At 37.0% G+C, this 20,194-nt stretch overlaps 1 protein-coding gene across 1 annotated transcript; it reads left to right on the top strand.

Annotated features, from left to right (window-relative positions):
* Positions 1-300: 300 nt before the first annotated feature.
* Positions 301-19,867, top strand: LOC134540749 (glutamate receptor ionotropic, kainate 2-like). Its single transcript, XM_063383649.1, has 5 exons — positions 301-395; positions 7,892-8,115; positions 10,784-10,998; positions 14,281-14,525; positions 19,290-19,867. Exons 1-5 carry the CDS (start codon positions 301-303, stop codon positions 19,528-19,530), a joined length of 1,020 nt encoding a protein of 339 aa, XP_063239719.1. The 3' UTR covers positions 19,531-19,867.
* Positions 19,868-20,194: the final 327 nt, after the last annotated feature.

Genomic DNA, 20,194 nt, shown 5'->3' with positions numbered 1-20,194 from the left:
TAAATTGCAAAACAGTTTTATCCAGAAAAACTATTTTTATAAATATAATAGTAAATAATAAAAGTAGTTTATCACCATGTCCTAGAATGTAAAGTTAAATTTTAATGAGGGGAAGAAAATAAGTATTTTGGCTTGTGGAGAGAACATAAAACAGGCTGGTCTGTTAAAAATGTTAAATAAGTAGATTATACCTAAATAAATTTCTTGATCACAATGACATAGCAGACAATTCTTAATTTTTTTATATATATTTCAAGGATTATCAAGAGTCGAGAAACAATAGACTGCCACTGGAGTCCTATGGGGTGCTCTGATATCACATATGAACTCGTCGCATTGACAAAAAGCAGCCTACAGACAGCTTGGTCCTACACGATGCCATTGGCAACCTACAGGTAAGTCTGCAAGAGCAAAAAAAAAATGCATATTGTAAAATTTCACCTCGTCGTACAATATTTATTCATTCTTAAAATTCTCTCTGCCCGCATGATTGAAGTTTTTTCTGAAGGTCGCAAACAAAAAAGAAACTGTTTTTAATAATTTATATGTTCCTATCGCTACCTCAGTATAAATATTAATATTTTAGAATTGTTTTTGGAATATTATTTTTTTATGATTTTACCAGCACAGCTCATTGAATAGGTAAGTAACGGAATTAATTTTTGTACAAGGCCGTCTAGTTTATTTTTGTGTACTTATTGTAGGTATTTATTTGTCCGTAATTTATTGCTAGAGACCTGCGAAATTCGCGGTTTCGATGGCCTTCAGGATAGACTGCACATACCCCTGTACACTCAGGCAAATAACGCAAGTTCATTGGTTGCTGACTTGTAAGTCGTCTCAGCTGGTTCGTCTGTGATTCGATCCTTCTTTGGTTGAGGGTTTATAACTGGTTTGAGATTCGTCCAGATGAACAGTAAGCAAATAGTAATATAATCTAAGAAGTAGGTATATGTGTTTGAATTCTAGCCTATCACCGAATGAATCCGCGAATTTAGCAGGTCTCTACTGATTGCGTATAGTTTAATTATTGGAAGGGTTGAGAGAACTTACGACCAACTGTGATATACTTAGGCGCACCGTTACATGAAATACTTCAGTAATTAGTAGAGACCTGAAAAATTCGCGGGTTCATTTCGTGTTATTCTAAAATTCAAATAATTGTACCTTAGTGCTGCTTCTGTCATTGGTTCACTGTTAATCTGGAGGACTGAGGGCCAATTAGAGACCCTCACTCATAGAAGTGTCGAATCACAGGCCACCCAGTCGAGACGACTTACAAGTCAGCAGCCAATGAACAGTTGGCATTTGCCCGAGTGTGCAGAGGATATAGGAGTCTATCCTGGAGGTCATCGAAACCGCGAGTTTTTCTGGTCTCTAGTAATTAGTAATTAGCGGGAAACACTGAAAGTAATTGTAGTGTCCGGCTGCCCTTTGGACAGCCTAGAAGTTACAGCCGGACGTGTATCGCTGCCAAGTTTAAAGGCCGGTCCACACGCAACGTTTTGTACACAGTTTTGACTGTGCAGGCAAAATTGTGCAAACAAAAGGTTGCAGTTTAGCCGTGTCCATACAACACAGTTTGCAGCCAAGTTGTATCCTATCAGTTGCGAGAATTCCTTACTTTGGCCAATTCTTTCCGGTAAACCGACCTCAAAGAATTAATTTTTTTTGTGATTTTATCTCTGTTTGCCGCGATGTCAAACTCTTTGTAATTTTGCACAAGTGCTTCATACTCTTGAATTTTTTTTGTCCCTATCGCTAGAGACCGGAAAAAATCGCGGATTCATTTCGCGATATGCTAAAATGCAAATAATTATACTTTTATGCAACTTCTGCTATTGGTTCACTGTTAATATGGAGGACTGTGGGCCAATTATAGACCCCCAGTCAAAGCAATATCGAATTACGAGTCCCCCAATTAAGACGCCTCACAAGTCAGCAGCCAATGAACAGGTGAAGTTTGCCCGAGTGTGCAGATCGTGGAGTCTATCCTGGAGGTCATTGAATCCGCGAATTTTTCCAGTCCCTACCTATCGCTATATTCTTTTGATTTGACCCGCCACAAACACGGATAGGACTTGTACAGACCAATGAACTCTGTTAGAAATTCACGTGAACACTGTCGCAAATCGGTCATCGTTGAACAGATTACACCGTTCCGGCACAAATACCGAGGGAGAACTGAGCCCCGTGTACGGAGAAGACGGAGGAAGTGTCCACACGCTACAAGTCTGTGCAGGTCGACTAAACTATACGGACATAAATGCGCTTTGCCACAGCTTTCCTTCTCCGTGTTCCGTCTCCGCGCAGTTCACAAAACTGCGCAGTTATCCTGTCTACACGCTACTTCTTGTCTACAACGATGTGACATGCGCAGGTAAATCGTTGCTGAAAACGTTGCGTGTAGACCGGCCTTAAGGGATAGGCACCGCCAGAGAAGTAACCGCAGACATCAACTTGAAGACAAGATTGTGACGTGACAACGTGTAATAAATCGATGAACGCCGGCGGCACGCACTAAAAAGTGTCCCGTTACGCACATTGTCCCGTTACGCGGTGTCTCGTTACGTACATTGAACGCTTGCGCCACATCTATCTCTCTTCCACTCGATTTGACTTTTTCGAGGCACATTAAACTTGAAAACTCCCATTCGTCACCTACTTTTCCTGTCATCGTCCTATCCTTTACAGAATAACACAGATTGGAAGAAGTTAAATAGCAAACATGTATAAAAGTTATAGTTAAAATAATCTCTTCGTTAAAGTAATAAATATATTTGAATTAATGAGTGCAAATAAAAGTAAATGTATCAATTTAATTGTAGATTTCATTTCATTCCTTCTTTGTATCGATAAAAATTAGTGATAATTCAGTAAAAATGATTCAATTTTATTCATAAAAGTATGCAATCATTTCATCAATATTTTGTTATGACGTTGTCACGTTAAACTATCGCCCGTAAACCGATTTTACAGACAACCAATTTTTTCGCGGAAGCCAGCCGCGCGCCGAATTTCGCACGCGATGGAGTAACGGACTTCGACGTTTGAAGAGAGCTTGTTTCCTTACGGGCAGACTGGGGACAGTTATGGCAGAATTTGGTACCAAAGGGTTTTCCCGTTTTAAACTTGGAACCGGTTTGGAAAAAAATATTTGCGTTGTAACGAAGATGCAAACTGAAAGTTACAATTTTTAATATTTACGTCGGTTCGAGCCCAAGGCGCCACTGCACAGCGACTGAAACGTGTGGGATTGTTCTGCGAGTGCAGCAGGAAAGATTTCTATGATTATGATAAAGTTTTTGGCAGTGAACGACGTGCATAAATTTTACGTCGAATATGTAAGGCAATATCTGTTTGAATAAGAGTTTGAGGGGGCTCACCACGTGTGCCATTGAACTCGGGTTAGTCAGATGTCGGAGGTTATTTTAAAATTTAAGGGGGCGGGTTGTTCAAACCCCCAAAAATCGACACATTCCCAAATGTTAATTTTGATGATATATTATTGTAGAGGGTTTCCAACAGTAGTATATAATAGTTCCTCCGAGCCCAGGCTTCAAGCTGTGGATTGGGATTGTCGACGCCATATTGGAATGTGACGCCATTTATAATTTTTTCCCTCGCTTGGTTTGAACCGAGGACACCATGATATAATGCGTTTTTTTTATTAAAAGTTGAGTAATAATATTTTTTTTTCAACATGGCGGCCGTAACTAAAAGTGCAACGGTGATATCATACACATACAAGATGGTGGCTGTAACGAAATGTTTAACGGTGTTTTTTACAAATATTTTTATTCAAATTTTATTAATTAATTTTTTTATGAATTTTTAAAGTTTTTCCAGTTTTATATCAAAAATATTACTGATTTTAATGATGGTTGTCGTAACGATAATTGCAACAGTTACTTCACAATTCAAAATGGCAGCCAGTTTATCCTAATTCTCAAGGTCGTGTCCTCGGACTATACCTATATAATAACTCCACCTGCTACTAGATTCCGGGCGAAGTTTGGACTGCTGATCAGCCATCTTGGATTGTGACGTCACAGTGGCCATCTAGGAAGACCTTTACTTTTTACTTTGACTTTTGAAAATTGCCATAAATTCCCAAAAATGAGCCAAATTCGCAAAACATTTCAGTTTTTAGAAAAAAATTCTATCGAAAAAAAAAAAATCTGAAGACTGCAAATTCAAACTTTCGAGGGAAAAATTACCTTTATAAAGAAAAATTTCCAATTTTTAATACTCATAAAATTTTCGTAGCTTGAAATCCCCCAAAAAAAGAGGCTTGAATTCCACATCGGCAAGCCTTAAAAAAGCTGCTGAGGAAGTTTGACACCAGCCGCCAACTTGGATGACTTAACGCCAATCATATTGGATGATGACATCATGTCCGCCATATTGAATATTCATTATTATTTAAAAATTAAATTGGAAAAAAAATGAATTTAATTTAGTTTTAATAAAATTTTAATTAAGAACGCACTTATGTCATGGAGCTTGGAGTCCTAGATTAAAACGTAGTGAGGGAAATCCATTATAAATGGCGATATATCCTTCTACGGAGGTCACTGACAGACTGACCCCCCACCACTAATGCCAAGGAATTTATAACTTCAGCTAGTATGACATCATTGTGGCCATCTTGGATCCGCCATCTTCTTTCGTCTGCTGGAGGCCGCCATATTGGATTTCTATACAGCCACCATCTTGTTTTTGTATACTAGAGTGTGCTGCCGTCATATCAGATTAATTTTTACCCTCTAGGGTGCAGTAGTAATTATTACTGTGGCATCCACCATTTTGTTTTTTTGCCATCTTGAGAGTCTTTTATTCTTTAGTTAAAACTTTAAAAAAATCCAAAAATCGTTTTAAAAAAAAAGCAACTTATATAGTGTTTGATTCGATCGATTTTTGTCCTTGCTTTGATATTTGATCCATGCAAATTATTTAATTTAATGTAAAGAATATTAATTTTAATAAATATTATGAAAAGTCCTCATAGAGGCTTAAATTCCTTTACTACCGGCCTCCAGTAAGTCAATGATGACATATTTAACTTCATCTTGAAATTCTGTAAATATTTTGCTACAAATTCGGAAAAAAATTCTAAAATCATAAAAAAAATATTTTAATTAACTGAGTGGCTCAAAGAATTCTTATCATTAATTCAATCCTTTATCATATGCCAATAAAAATAATTTTTACTCTTAAATATTTATTTAATATGAGGATTGTCCTATTTGGTCTCAAACACTCACTGCAAGTACCAACTCTTTTACCAAATCACAAGATATGCACTTGTTTGCAAAGATGGGGCCTAACCTGCTTACTAAATGAAAAACAGAGGAAATAACCTAAATTTTGAATACTTTAGAAAATGGCAGAACATAAGCAAGACAAAACAAGTAAATTTTACTTATTTATTGAAGTAAAAACATAAAAAATATATAGGAAAACAGCAATTTTCCATTAACAATAAAACAATAATAAAGCTAATCTCAACACTTTTTTTTCAGGTACAATGAAGTAATTATATATTTCCTTTTTAACCACACAAAATTATCTAAAAAATATTCACAACTATTAAAGTAGTAGGCCTATATAATAGCCAGTACTGCGCCAGGCTTCTAGACATGGTGCCTAGGTGCCAACCTCCATCTTGTATTGAAAATTTGTCAAAATTTGCCTAAAATTATTCAAAATCCACCAAAATTAAACATTTTCTCTAAATAGAGGGAATAATTCCTGTTTTGAGGGAAAATTTTCCTTTTTATTCCTCAAAATTTAAAAAATTCGAAATTCGTAAAACCTCGAAAGACGTTTGCCTAAGAAAGAACCAAAATTCCACAAATAGGCTTAAAGTACGTATCTACAAGCCTCCAATAAGCCTCTGGTAGCCATTTTGGATGACTTTGAACTTGATGTTGACAATGACTGTAAAATTCGAATTCTTTAATTTTTTAACAAAAAATTCTGAAAAAAAAAATAAAAAATATTTCCTTCAAATGTCCAGTTACATAATAGATTTCGGTCCTTGGTTTGATTCCCGCTGAGAGTAAACATGTTATTTATTTATAATATTTATCGTCATAAAAAGTTTTAAAAATAGTAAAAATTTCTTACATCACACCAGCCATCATGAATTATGTCGTAACAGCAGCAATTTTCTTTACGACCACCATCTTGAAAATACGAAATCTTTATGCTAGAAATTCGGAAAAAATTAAATATTTCTTGAAACATATGATTGATAAAACATTAATAATAATTCTGCCATCGTTTATTAAGATATCACATTTATGCATTTCATTACGGTCACCATCCCGGATTCTAGAACGTTGTACTATTCATTACGCCTGCCATATTGGTTGTGTATGACGTCATCGCACGTTCGTTAAAGCCAACTTCTTGTATTCTATAACGTTGCCATTTTCGTTACGGACGCCATATTGAAAATCCTTTCTTTTCCAAAGAATTTGGAAAAAAATTTTAAATTGATAAAAAATCAATGAACCAAATATTAATCTAATTTTAATTAAAAACGCGCTTACATCATGGAGTCTTCAGTTCGAACATAAAAATGACGACAGATATGATACTTTCTCCTTGGAAGCCACTGACGGTCTGGTCCGCCATCTTGTTCTGGTCTGCTGGAGGTCGCCATTTTATTAACGTCTGCTGAAGGCCCCCATGTTGTTTTCTCCGGCTAAAGTGTGCTGTCGCCATATTAAATTTTCACCCACTAGAGTGCAATAATCATTTTGATTAAAAAATCATAAATATATATTAAATTTTGATCTTAAAAAATTCAAACTTTATAGGAAAGAAAAATGTAAAATTTGATGAAAATGTTTTCAAATATGATTGAAATTTTTTTAATTTAATATTTATATTAAGTAACATCTTATTTATTAGATGTACCAGAATGTTATATATATATATATATATATTTATTTATTTATATATGTATATATATATATATCATTAACACACAGTAAAATATGTGAATAAAGTTTAATTTTTTTAAAACATTGTTTGGTCAAAAAATGAGGGAAAATTTGTGCAAAATACTTTCACTTTCCCTGCCACCCAACAGTTCTAAACTAACGGCAGTTAAATAATACTTTAAATACACATTAGGCGAGGTTGGATATAACTGTCATTAAAGAGACGAGGGCTTCAACTTCAATGTTTGTATGAAAAGAAATAACGTAAAAAAAAATTTCAAGTAGTTATGAGGACTGCCGACAAAAGTGAAAACTTAAAACTATAAACAAACAGTTGTTATTTTTGGATATCCAAATTAATTTTTGATAAAAATTAAAGACTTTTTTCGCCATTTTTACGAAATAAATATTATTACACAACAAATTTGTTTTATCACGTTAGTAAAAAAAACTCCTAAATTTCTATAAAATACGCATTGCATAGTAATTATAGGTATTAAAAAATAAATAATGATGTTCTTAATTTTTATGTTATATTGCCACAAATACTACATTTACTTCGTTATTCAAAGTATATATCTATATAAGAACATTAACATATTTTATCCTCAACTTTTTACTGCATACACACATTCAATTCACATATGCACAGCACTGATGTACAGGGACTGAAGACGCGTATTAATAAGATATGTATTGGTATATGTCATGTGCATTACTTATCGACTTGTGTTATGTGTACTGGCTGCGCGCGCACCACTGAGTGTGTGTGTGTATATATATATATATATTCACAGCTGACGTCACGTGACCATGTCGATGACGACTTACATGAATTTACTCCCTATCCAAACCTTCCTATAGAAGTTTTCACTTCAAAAATTGCCCTGAGAAAGAAAAGGGTTTGGGTCGATGTTTGTAACATTTTGTTGCAGAACTTACGGGTTGTACAGAAAACCTGAGGGCCCACGTAGCCGCTTAGACAAGTGGCTGCGGCCTTTCTCTCCCGCCCTATCGCTGGCGTACCTGGGGGTGATACTGATCATGACCTTGGCCCTCAAGGTGGTCCAACACGTCAGCTGTCGAGCTGGCCTGCACGACCAGGGCTCTTCGTTCTGCGACTGCCTGCTGTTCGTATTCGAAGCGATCTGCCAGCAAGGTGGGTCCACGGCACTCGTGCGTGGAACACACCAAAACGATAATTACCTATGACAAGAGACCGGAAAAATTCGCGAATTCATTTCGCGATAGGCTCAAATACAAATAGTTAGTTATACCTCAGTGCTGCCTCTGCTATTGGCTCGCAACTCACCTGGATGACTTTGGGCCAATTAGAAACACAAAACCAAAGCTTTATCGATTCACAGGCTGCTGCGTTGGGACGTCTCACAAGACAGCAGCCAATGAGTGGGTGACATTTGACCGAGTGTACGTATAACTATGGAGTTCATCCTACAGGGCATTGAACCAGCGAATTTTACCGGTCCCTACCTATGACAGAAAAAGAATAGACAATTTTGAAACTTTCAATATAAGACTATTATAATCAGGATAAAGATGTTCACAGGCTTTTCACGGCCATTGTCTGAAGTAGCTTGGCTTCTGGGTTGTAGCCGCGTCCTTGCCTAAGGCAGGACAAGTGGTAAGAACCTCAGTAGGTAACTGCTCCCTGATGATGGCGACTGCAATGTCGACCGAAACGTCGGTTAATTATTCGTCAAAGACGCAGCTACAACCCAGAAGCCAAGCTACTTCAAACAGGATAAAGGTTAGAATTCGATAAACTAGTGGCAGGGAAAAAGACAAAAGGGGTTTTTACAAAAAAATATACATACATCTGCGATGTGTAAACACCTTAGCTCTAGGTATACGGAATTCGGTAGGAGTAATTTCGTGAAAAAAGGGAACGGAAGTCTACGAACGGAAATATGTCACAAAGATGGCGGACCCACGTTCAGCAACTTAAACGCGTGCATAGTCACTTTCGTAAACATTATGGGACAAAAAAAACGTATTGGTAGAGACCGGAAAAATTCGCGGATTCATTTCGCGATATGCTAGAATGCAAATAATTATATTTTTATGAAACCTCTGGCATTTGTTCGCTGTTAACCGGGAGGAGTTTGGGCCAATTATAGACCCTCATTCAAAGCAGTGTCGAATCACAAGTCTCCCAATTGAGACGCCTCACAAGTCAGCAGCCAATGAACAGGCGACGTATGCCAGAGTGTGCACAGGATCGTGGAGTCTATCCTGGAGGTCATTGAACCCGCGAATTATTCCAGTCCCTACATATTGGTGTGGCAAATGAATCTTTACAATAGTGAAACTACCCTAGAATATATTTGATAAACCAAAATAGTCACAGTAAAAAGTAATCACAAAATTTTTAATGCATATTTAAACTGGCAAAACAATGAGTATAATATGTAGTCTCCTTAAAAATTTTAATGAAGATTAGTGGTACAGTGGTAGAGTGGGCGGTTGGTCACCTTAAAGGGCGTGGTTAAAATTTCTACTTTGGAATTTTTTTATTTCAATTAAATTGACATGTTGTAAGCTTTTGGACATACGCCATTGCTAAGCACGTCCAAAAGCTTGCATCAAGTCATGTACTCCCATTGCACAAATCTTTCAAAGATAATTTCAATTAAATTATAGTACAATAATACTATAAAATGTTAAATCAGCTTAATAATTTTTAAGTTTGTTTAAAAAATTTATTTACAGAATGATTTCAATCGTTTAAGCAAAAACAAATATATACTTAGTGTTATAATGTGTGTTACCAAATGTTTCAAGTTAATACTTCAGTAATGCCATCGAAGCAGAACGTCATATGTACAGGCGCGGCATCTTTATAGTGTTAACTGTTTATTAAATTCGAAAAGCTGGGTGGTATTATATTAAATTACTTGTCGAAAATCAGGTCAAAAACCGGGCTTTTATCGGAGCAGTTTACAATACTTTAAAATAATCTTGTTTCGTTTTGCTAACTGCTATCTGCGTTTTGTGGTGACAAGCAACGTTTACGATTTAAGCAGTGAGTTCTAGCGGCGAGTCCAGAAAGTATGTGTGTTGATTCGCGTCCAGAAATTTTGGTATTCGAAAAGTGACTATTTTTAAAAGTTTATTATCACGCTCGTCATTATTTTAAATAATGATACGTTACATTTTGTGTCAGAGTTCAGTATTCAAAGTTTATTTGCAACATGAACAACATAAGAACACATGAGTATGCTCATTAAAGAGGATATATGTTTACACATCACTAGCGCATACTGAAAGACTCGCTCTTTTTTTCCCCCGCTCTTTTATAACGTACATATTTTAACTAATATAGTATTGTATAAGTGACTTTTTGTATATTTGCTTACATCCAAGTTCCATAAATTTAGCTAAAGACAGAACCGATTATTCATTAAAACCAGAAAGGGAGTCCATACTTCGCGTTGTTAATGGAAACAAACTGGTTTATATTCTTACAGAAATAAAGCGCATTGTAATAATTATTAATAAAGGTTAAATGAAATGTTTCTTTATTAATAACAAGTCAGCAAGTGCGAAGCATATTTCTTATGGATGTTTGAAAGCTTAGAATATTTCGGCAAATTAAATTATGTCCTATTGTGTACAACAAAACCTTCCACCTGTTTCTGTTAGCAACAAACTTTTTTTTTTCAGCAACGCCATGATAAATATTAGCCATATAAAATACCTAGCAGTTTTTTTTCCTTCAGTGAGAAGAAAGTATGAAATACGACTAAAAAATTGTCGTGCCCAATGAACATCAAAAACAATGTTTCAGAAATCGTCCGTATTTCCAGGTCACAATTTCTCGCCCGCCACGAACGCAGGGCGACTGGTGATCCTTCTCGCGTACATGACGGCGATCGTCGTCAACAACTCGTTCTCGGGGATCCTGGTGTCCTTCTACTCCTACCGAGGTCCTTCCCTGCCGTTCAGCAACCTGTCGGTGGCGATCAAGGAAGGATACCGACTCGGCGTCTTGAACAATTCCTACTACCACGATGAGATAAAGGTAACCCCTAGAAACTTCCCGAGGTGAACTTCAACCTGTTACCAGCACGATAACACGACACGTCTAAATGAGTTGTGTATTTCCAAAACCGGCCATCTCCACAAAAAAAAAATGGTTTCGTTCTAGAAAATCAAATTCCATGGTAACCCAGAGTGAATAAGGAGCAGTTGAATACAAAAGCGGCCATGTTCATTTCATAAACCGTCTTGAATGCCACATCATGGAATTGAGTAAACAGTTTTCCTCGATTTTCTCGCAAAAGTGTTCTGAGGGAGATGGCCAGTTATGGAAATACACGACTGAAATATTGTCGAGTGTGAAAATTTTCCACGGTTTTTGAAATAAAAATTTTAGGACTTTACTGCAGGGATACCGGCCTGGCGGTTCTGTCCACTCGACACGCGTGTGGTATGACCGGGTAATTGTGGGCTCGGGGCTGACGTGTCACGCTGCAGGCTTGCAGATTGCACAAATCCTCTTGAAGTTTGTTTGTTTGTTCAGCCACGCGCTTGCACATTCTCTGGTCGCGGCCACTTTGGCGCGCTGTCCCAACATAACGCGCTTTGGGGTGGAGGGGGTTGCCTGCTCAGCTGTCTTTGGTTAGTTGCTCGTGAACTTGGTCCCAACAACTTTGGATTTGTTCTGGCAGGCGGTGAGTGGTGATTCAAGCGGGAGTTTGTGAAAGATCGGTACCCACTCCGGTGGAGGCTATGCCTCTCGCTTGAGGTAACGAGCTTTCTGGCTAGAGATGTAGCGGTTTAGGACCACTCCGAGGGGAGGGTTTAGCCCTCTGAGAACGATAAGTTTATCAGAAGAGAAGTCAATTTTCTCTTTTTTCGTTCGAGACACAAGGGACTAGTGGAATATCTTTTCAAAGGTACATAGCGAAGTTCTCTTAGTATTCACGAAAAATAAACCAATTGATGTAGCACTTAATGAAAAGATTTAATCAAAAATTGCAATCCCACTAATCGAGAAAGTTTAAGATGATAAGGTTAAATATAAGTTTCTGACACTCCCTCAGATAAGTAAATCTATACTAATATTATAAAGGTGAAGAGTTTGTTTGTTTGTTTGTTTGTTTGAACGCGCTAATCTCAGGAACCACTGGTCCGAAATGAAAAATTCTTTCAGTGTTGGATAGTACATTTATCGAGGAAGGCTATAGGCTATATTATATCATATCAAGTCATGCGCTCCCATTGCACAAATCTTTTAAAGATAACAGGCTATATTATATTATCAATAACATTCTGGATCCTTACTAAAAGTCCAATTTAGAATCAAATGCGTTGGAGGGGGTTAGATACAACATGCAGTACACGTACGAAGTGTGTGTTGACAATGCCGCAGGCGCTAGAAGTTTATTTCCTATTGCCTATTAACATTGTTGCCACGCACTAGATGCCTTATCAATCTTAATTTTCCCATACAAGTAAAAAACACCCGTGTGATATTAAGAACGAAGCAATCAGCACCATCATAAGAGTTCAATTAGTATTTAAATACTTTTTATCACTTTAAATCGCAAACTTAAACTATTGTTTTTTTTCCTCTCTCTGTGTTTAATTTGTTTTTTTTTTTTTGCCCTTTTTTTCAAGTATATATATTTTACAGACTTGAAGCTTCACAGTAATGTTCCTTATGTTACGCAGGATGACATTTTCCGAAAATTAGATCCCATGGGAGGTTAAAACTAGGCAACAGTGGGTACTTTGTCTGCATGAGAACAGGATTTTGCATTGTTCATGCCTTCTGCGTCTCCATGGCAACGGGCATCGCGCGGCAGTGGCGTACCCACAAAGAGGGGCATGTAAAATAAGCGGCGCAAGAGTGATCTGCCTGTAGACTGCCGTAGCGAAGTACGGGTACATCAGTTGTACGTTGCGTGCACCAGTCGGGAAACCAACGGTGCTATTCATTTTCTCTCCGGTTTATTATACAGCATTGTAATAAATTTTCACTGATTTTTTGTTATTTACCATTACTGTAAATGGGAGATGTGGCTTAATTATTTTCCATTAGTAGAATAGCCGTGCGAAGCCGGGTCGGGCAGCTATTGTCTTTATAAGTCCCAGTAACTCGTTTTTTTACTCCTTGTCAATCGTAGGATTATTTGTCTCATGTAAAGTTAGTTCCTAAATAATTATTTGTAATTTTGAATATTCATTTTTATAGAATTTAGTTTTAAGGTATTTTTAGTTGCTGTTTAAATTCTAAGAATATGTAAATAGTCATACCTCTATAGCTCCCAGTATGGGGAGGAAACTAACCTGTTCCCGTAGAAATAATAGTAATAATCGTTAAAATTACTCTCATTGCTTTTTGAGGCTCTAACAGTAAAAATTTATGTTGAGTTACAACGTTCGATAAAAAAATGACAAGGATTTATTGAAAATTCAGTTCAAAAATGTTTACTTAATACTATGAACTTTATAAAACCATACGGCAGTGTAAAGGTTACTGTTTTTACTGCTTGGTCTGTTTTATTGTTACTTACAATGGGTACTACAATTGAAGATTGAAATTTTTTTTTCTCCAAAGAGAAGTTTTGGGTTAATTTGTTTTACCACATTTTCACAGTCTTGAAAAATTACATTTTTGGTACTAGTATAGGTAGTTTGAAACACGTTAGTTACTCATTATTGTTTTGAAAAACCAATTGAAAAATTTATATATTATTAGGACGGTTTTCAGTTATAGTTTTCTATTCATAATGTACAAGATTTATTATATTGAACTAAATTTTGTTGTGTTATTCAGCTTTCACACTGTAATATTTTTGCAAAATGAACATTTTTATTTGTAAATAGGTTTAATTGATAAATTTTATTCACACATAGACCTAAAATACACTGTAGGCAGCGATGAAAATGTTTTTTTTTTATAGTTTATAACTAACTTAAAAATGGCAAAGTCTAGAAACATTTGTATACAAATATTTCATTAATAATATATATGATTAATATTTGTATAAAAATGTTTACATAATAATGTAATTTTATAAAAATATAATTGAAAGGATAATAAATGTAATACATAAAAATACATTTTGTTACTTATATTTCATACTAAAAAAATATTTTTAATAAAACACATATGTTAAAATAAACGATAACTTAGTTTGAAAATATATCAAAATATTTTTATTTTTCATTTAGGTAGTTTATGCGAATGCTGAAATCGGTCTTACAGATAGGTATCTTTCTTCTGAATCGATAAAAGGACAAGAAGTCCTGAGTATTTGACTCTATAATAATGTGTTGTTTTTTTCCTCCTCAGAATGGAATCGCAAATAACGAGGTGCTATCGGAAACAGGCAAGCACACAATAGATGTACAGCCGACTATTTTGGAAGGACTCAACAAAGCCTGCTTTGATAACTACGTGTTTCTTGCTCCAATCAGAACTGCTGGAAAATTCGTGGGGAATTTAAACTGTGAACTACTTGTGATGCCTATATCAACACAACAATTAGTTGTACCAGTGAGGAAAGGAAGCCCTTATTTGAAGATCTTCAACAACAAGTAAGAAATATATAATGATACTCGTAAGGTAAACTCCAGTTTAAATAATTTAATGATGTTCATTGAAGCTACAATTATAATATTTATTATGTTTACCATAAAATATTTAATTTCCAAAATTTGTTAATTTTCATTTGGCAGATCGCCATAACCACCGGAATATTTATGATTCTTTATCGGTGAAATACACACCGAACATTAGACCAATTCTAAATTAATCTATGAGAGGAATACGAAACAGCAGTAGCGTCTTATTTAATACGTAGTTTTATTAAGTCCTTAAGAAAGAATTTGGTTAAATAATATTTCGGCCATATTGGGACGAAATCTTTTTTCGTTTCATGTCTGATGGCGATCCGATTTATTTGTTCTCAGCTTACGCTAGCGCATTTTACACCTGTACTCTTCCAATATATTTAAAAAAAATGAAGCAGAATTAGTAAAAACTAATATTTTTCTAAGTAAAAGTATACCATGGATGATAACACCCTCAGGTAGAAGACATCATCAACACTGCAAATAAAATCTAGTGGTTATAGAGCCAAATAAAATAATCCGATGTATAAATATTATTTCTTTATGGTTGACGTGATAAATAATATTTGTTACTAAAGTGAAAAAAATATTCAATTTTTTAAAATTGTTTAACTATAACTTATAAATTATCAATTAACATTTATTTTAAATTAAAAAGTACTTTTTTATAGTTTGCATATTCTTTGTCTCTAAATTCATAATCATCTAGAATTCCATTTTATCAAATTTACAAATTTAAACAGAGTAGTATTTAGATAATAATTAAAAGTAATATTGATACAAAATTAAGTTAATTATAATGATAAATGTAAAAATTAAAATTCTAAGATAATGTTGGTTTTTTAATGCTTTTAAGCCGTATTGCCATTAATCAATTCCAAACCATTTTCATGAAAAATGTTTTACATAATGATCAGTTATTTTACTTTAAACTCACTAGAATAAACTCTTAGCTGACTTAGGAATTTCATAAATGTGTGATCGATATACTTATAAGAAAAGTATTTAATAATTTTAGCTTGAAAGGCGTAATAGCGAGTCGGTGACCACCTTCATACTGGAATGCGAAGTACCATCCTGACGTCAGGTTGACCATCTGACCCCAACAGCCGTTTTAAATTCCGCCATTTTGGATTTTATAACTTTCCGCTGTATTGTTTCCCAACATTTTGTTTTCTCCCTAAATATTGCAATTTTCGTTATGCTCACCATATTTTTAATCCATAATTCTGATTCTGGAATTTAGCGGAAAAATTTCAAAATTAATGAAAAATTGTTAATATAATACTTGCGCCATTTTTCAGTGACGTCACGGCCGCCATTTTGTTAAATCTGTACTTATTATGCTACAAAATTTATTTTATTAATAAAAAATAAAAAATAGAATATTAATTTTAAATATGAAACACAGTTGGGAGTCTTCGGTTTAAGACAGGCAAGAACATTCGATTAAAAATGGAGATGGAGCCACCAGCAGAATGACCTCCCGCCACTGGAGACAGAGGCTGGAGCCAGAGGCTTGAGACAGGGGCTGGAGACAGAGGCTGGAGACAGAGGCTGGAGCCAGAGGCTTGAGACAGGGGCTGGAGCCAGAGGCTTGAGACAGGGGCTGGAGACAGGGGCTGGAGCCAGAGGCTTGAGACAGGGGCTGGAGACAGAGGCTGGAGACAGAAGCTGGAGACAAAGGAGAGACTTGCAGGCGAGCAGAAGTGTCGGGTGGCCATCCACTCGGCAGCTCACTCGAAGCACGCGACAACCGACCATCCGCCAATACGTGTAAACATGCTTTAAATAACAACCCGGCACATACAAAGTACTCGTTGGAATGGCTTCAAAGTACGAAAAAAACGGAACGAGAGTAGAAAACTAACCTACGAATGTGACTTTTTTTTCCCCCGAAAATTTTTTTTACTGCATGTGATCTAACACGGTCGAACCCAGGCCATATGCCACTAAAATGACATCGCAACGAATAATATGAAACAAATCTTCATACAAGCCAAGCGTCTCCGAACCAACATGTAAATTTTGACGATGTTTGGCGAACATTTTACACAGGTCATGTTCAATGCTAGGTTTATAGGCCAGACGTCTCTGAACCATGGCCAACTAACGAAACTACAATAATTAAAAAAAATCATACAATACACACATTGATCAATCAATACACACACTGGATACATAATTAACCCGCAATACACAATCAAGACCCGCAATGGACACACAGTACACACTGAATACCCAGTACATACTGGACACGCAATACACATGACACGCAATGAACACACAATACAGACATTGGACACGCAATTAAATAGCAATACAAAACTGGACACTAAAAGCACACGCTGATCACGCAATGAACATGCAATACACACACTTTAGGCAATGGACACGCAATATACACTGGGCACACAATGAAAACACAATGGACAGGCAATACACACACACAGTTCACGCAACGAAAAAGCAATACACTCAAGACACGCAATTAACACACAATACACACACGAGACATGCAATGGACACGAAATACACATTCTAAACACGAAATGGATACTCAATACACACACTTCTCATGCAATGAACACGAAATGCAGACACCGAACATGCAATGAACTTGCTATGCACACATTCAAACCGCAGTCGCGAGATCTCGGTCTTCGTTAAAATCAGAATACGTGGAATAAAACAATAATTTTTGAAAAACCAAAAAATCATTAAAATTTTTAATTTCATACAAATTTAAGTAAAACTAGTCATTACTGTATGTAGCCAGCTTGCTTCAGTTATTTGAGTATGAAGGCTGCTTCGTTGAGGCGCGAGTAGTTTCCTTCACTAATCAATGCCACCAGTAGCCTCAGGCGATCGAACAATATGTAAAAATCTTCCCATGTAATAAATCCCTTCTGTGAACATCATCTTCCTGGAATGTTTGTCATCAATAGGTAGAGACCGGAAAAATTCGCGGGTTCAGTGACCTCCAGGATAGACTCCAATATCCTCTACACACTCGGGAAAATGCCAACTATTCATTGGCTGCTGACTTGTGAGTCGTCTCGACTGGGTGGCCTGTGATTCGACACTTCTATGAGTGAGGGTCTCTAATTGGCCCTCAGTCCTCCAGATTAACAGTGAACCAATGACAGAAGCAGCACTAAGGTATAATTATTTGAATTTTAGCATAACACGAAATGAACCCGCGAATTTTTCAGGTCTCTATCAATAGATAGAGACCGGAAAAATTCGCGGATTAATTTCGTGATAGGCTGAAATTCAAACATGTGTACAATTCTGCTGGTTCTGCTATGGGCTCGCAGTATAACTGGAGCTCTCTGGGCCAATGAGAGACTATCGGCCAAAGAAGCGTCGAATCATAAGCTACCCATTACTGCTTTGACTGAGGGATCTACAATTGGCCCACAGTCCTCCAGGTTAACAGCGAACCAATGGCAGAAGTTGAATAAAAATACAATTATTTGCATTCTAGCCTATCGCGAAATGAATCCGCGAATTTTTCCGGTCTCTAGTTATCAATATTTTTAAAATCATAATCATTCTAGTGAACATCTTAAGCTTCATCAGAATTAAATATTTAATCACATCGTTTCCATCGTTTTGGTACCATGGCTTCGTTACAAGTCTTCGATCTTGCCAGCTTCAGGTGCTTCGTTACAATTTGTGGTCTTGTCACTAGCTTCGCAATCACTGTCGCCATCATCGTAGAAGGCAGCTTTTTCACCTGAATTTCTGTAAGAATTTGAAAATGTCAACGTCGAAGCTTCTACATCGTCTAAAAGGTTATTTTTTAAAGTGTTCATTATTATTCCAGAGTTTGAAGGATTTATTTAATATAGGATTGAATGTATTTTTAATTTTCACGATTATGATACTTCCATTTGTTTTAGTCTTCCTTAAACCATTAGCATCCTGCTATTTAATTTCTTTGTTTAGATCAGTACATAATCACATTCATGACAAGGAAAATTATTTACATCATGCAGCACACTCTTCCTTACTGTAGGGACTTTATCGATGTCCTCTATTTCGTAAGTGGGCTGGACTTTACATGTTATGTAATGTCTTTTTAAGCTATCAGTACGTGTTAACAACCTGCTATACTGATAACAGCTTAACATTCCTTTTTAGTACACATACTTTACTGAAGTATCTACAGCGATGTCCTTCCGATACAGCTGCAGTCAACGAACCAGGATCCACGATGGCTTCTGCATATAATTCCTGATGCAAACTGAGATTTTTTTTAAAATTAGAAACAGACACTCAAATACGAATTTGAGTAATCCATCGGCGAGAGTTGACTTTCAAATTTTGAAAGATCCATGACCAATTAGTGCTGTTTTTTCAACGATATTATTTATTTTTTCATGTGGGATACGGCATGCTCTTTCACGATCACAAAATAAACCGATTTTAAAGATGGCCAGCGTAACAAAAATTGCAACATTCAGGGAGTGGGGCGTTCGATTCCAAGAGAAAAAAACAAAATAGTCGAAAATAATATGGTGGAAATTTTCTGAAATTTCAAAATGGCGGAATTTGATGTGGTGGAGCCAAAATGGCGGCCAAGGTGAAGGTGAAGGTCATCCAATATGGCCGCCGTGACGTCAGTGTGGTCGGTCATTGACCTGCAAGCCCGCGCCCCCAGATTGAAGCCTGTCCCCGAATCGCCGTTATCCCACTACTAACATTCAATGTTGTCCGCAGTCTGCTGAAACTCCGGGAGAGCGGTGTCGCCCAGAGGATACTCTGTGGAATCCTGCGTCGTAAGGAGGTCTCCAGGCAGGGGCGCAGCGATGCGTGGGACGGCGTCGGGTGGAGGGAGGTAGCGTCCTTCCTCCTGGTGCTGGCGACGGCGTCGGCCGCCAGTCTGCTGGTCCTGCTCTGCGAGCTGTGCCTCGACAGAGTCCGACCGGGAAGTCGCGAGGCGCTCGTGATACTGCCATAGCTAGAGACCCGCAAAATTCGCGGGTTCATTTCGTGTTATGCTATAATTCAAATAAGCATGCCTTAGTGCTGCTTCTGTCATTTGTTCACTGTTAATCTGGAGTAATGAGGGCCAATTAGTAGAGACCTGCAAAATTCGCGGATTCATTCGGTGATAGGCTAGAATTCAAACACATATACCTCTTAGATGATTTTGCTATTGGCTTACTGTTCATCTCGACGAATCTCAACCCGTTATAAACCCTCAACCAAAGAAGGATCTAATCACAGACAAACCAGCTCAGACGACTTACAAGTCGGCAGCCAATGAACTTGCGCTATTTGCCCGAGTGTACAGGGGTATGTGCAGTCTATCCTGAAGGCCCACGAAACCGCGAATTTTGCAGGTCTCTACCAATTGGAGACCCTCACTCATAGAAGTGTCGAATCACATGCCACCCAGTCGAGATGACTCACAAGTCAGCAGCCAATGAACAGTTGGCATTTGCCCGAGTGTGTAGAGGATATTGGAGTCTATCCTGGCGGTCATTGAACACGCGAATTTTCCGGGTCTCTAGCCATAACTAGGGGCAGGCATTTTTCGCGAAAATATCTGAACACTCATTAGTCTCTGCAACAAGGTACACCCGCACCTGTGGTTTCTTCCTTGTGATTGGCGGTCCGTC

This window comes from Bacillus rossius, chromosome 17, assembly GCF_032445375.1.
Source record: "Bacillus rossius redtenbacheri isolate Brsri chromosome 17, Brsri_v3, whole genome shotgun sequence".
Classification (NCBI taxonomy): Eukaryota; Metazoa; Arthropoda; class Insecta; order Phasmatodea; family Bacillidae; genus Bacillus; species Bacillus rossius.
The sequence above is the reverse complement of the archived record's forward strand: the minus strand, read 5'-3'. Positions and strand labels throughout refer to the sequence as shown.

Bases quoted from the DNA above. Each gene is read 5' to 3' on its own strand.
- LOC134540749 (XM_063383649.1), top strand. From the start codon at position 301: ATGGGGTGCTCTGATATCACATATGAACTCGTCGCATTGACAAAAAGC. The intron at 8,116-10,783 runs GTGGGTCCACGG...CCGTATTTCCAG, and splicing joins CGAAGCGATCTGCCAGCAAG to GTCACAATTTCTCGCCCGCC. The intron at 10,999-14,280 runs GTAACCCCTAGA...TTTCCTCCTCAG, and splicing joins ACTACCACGATGAGATAAAG to AATGGAATCGCAAATAACGA.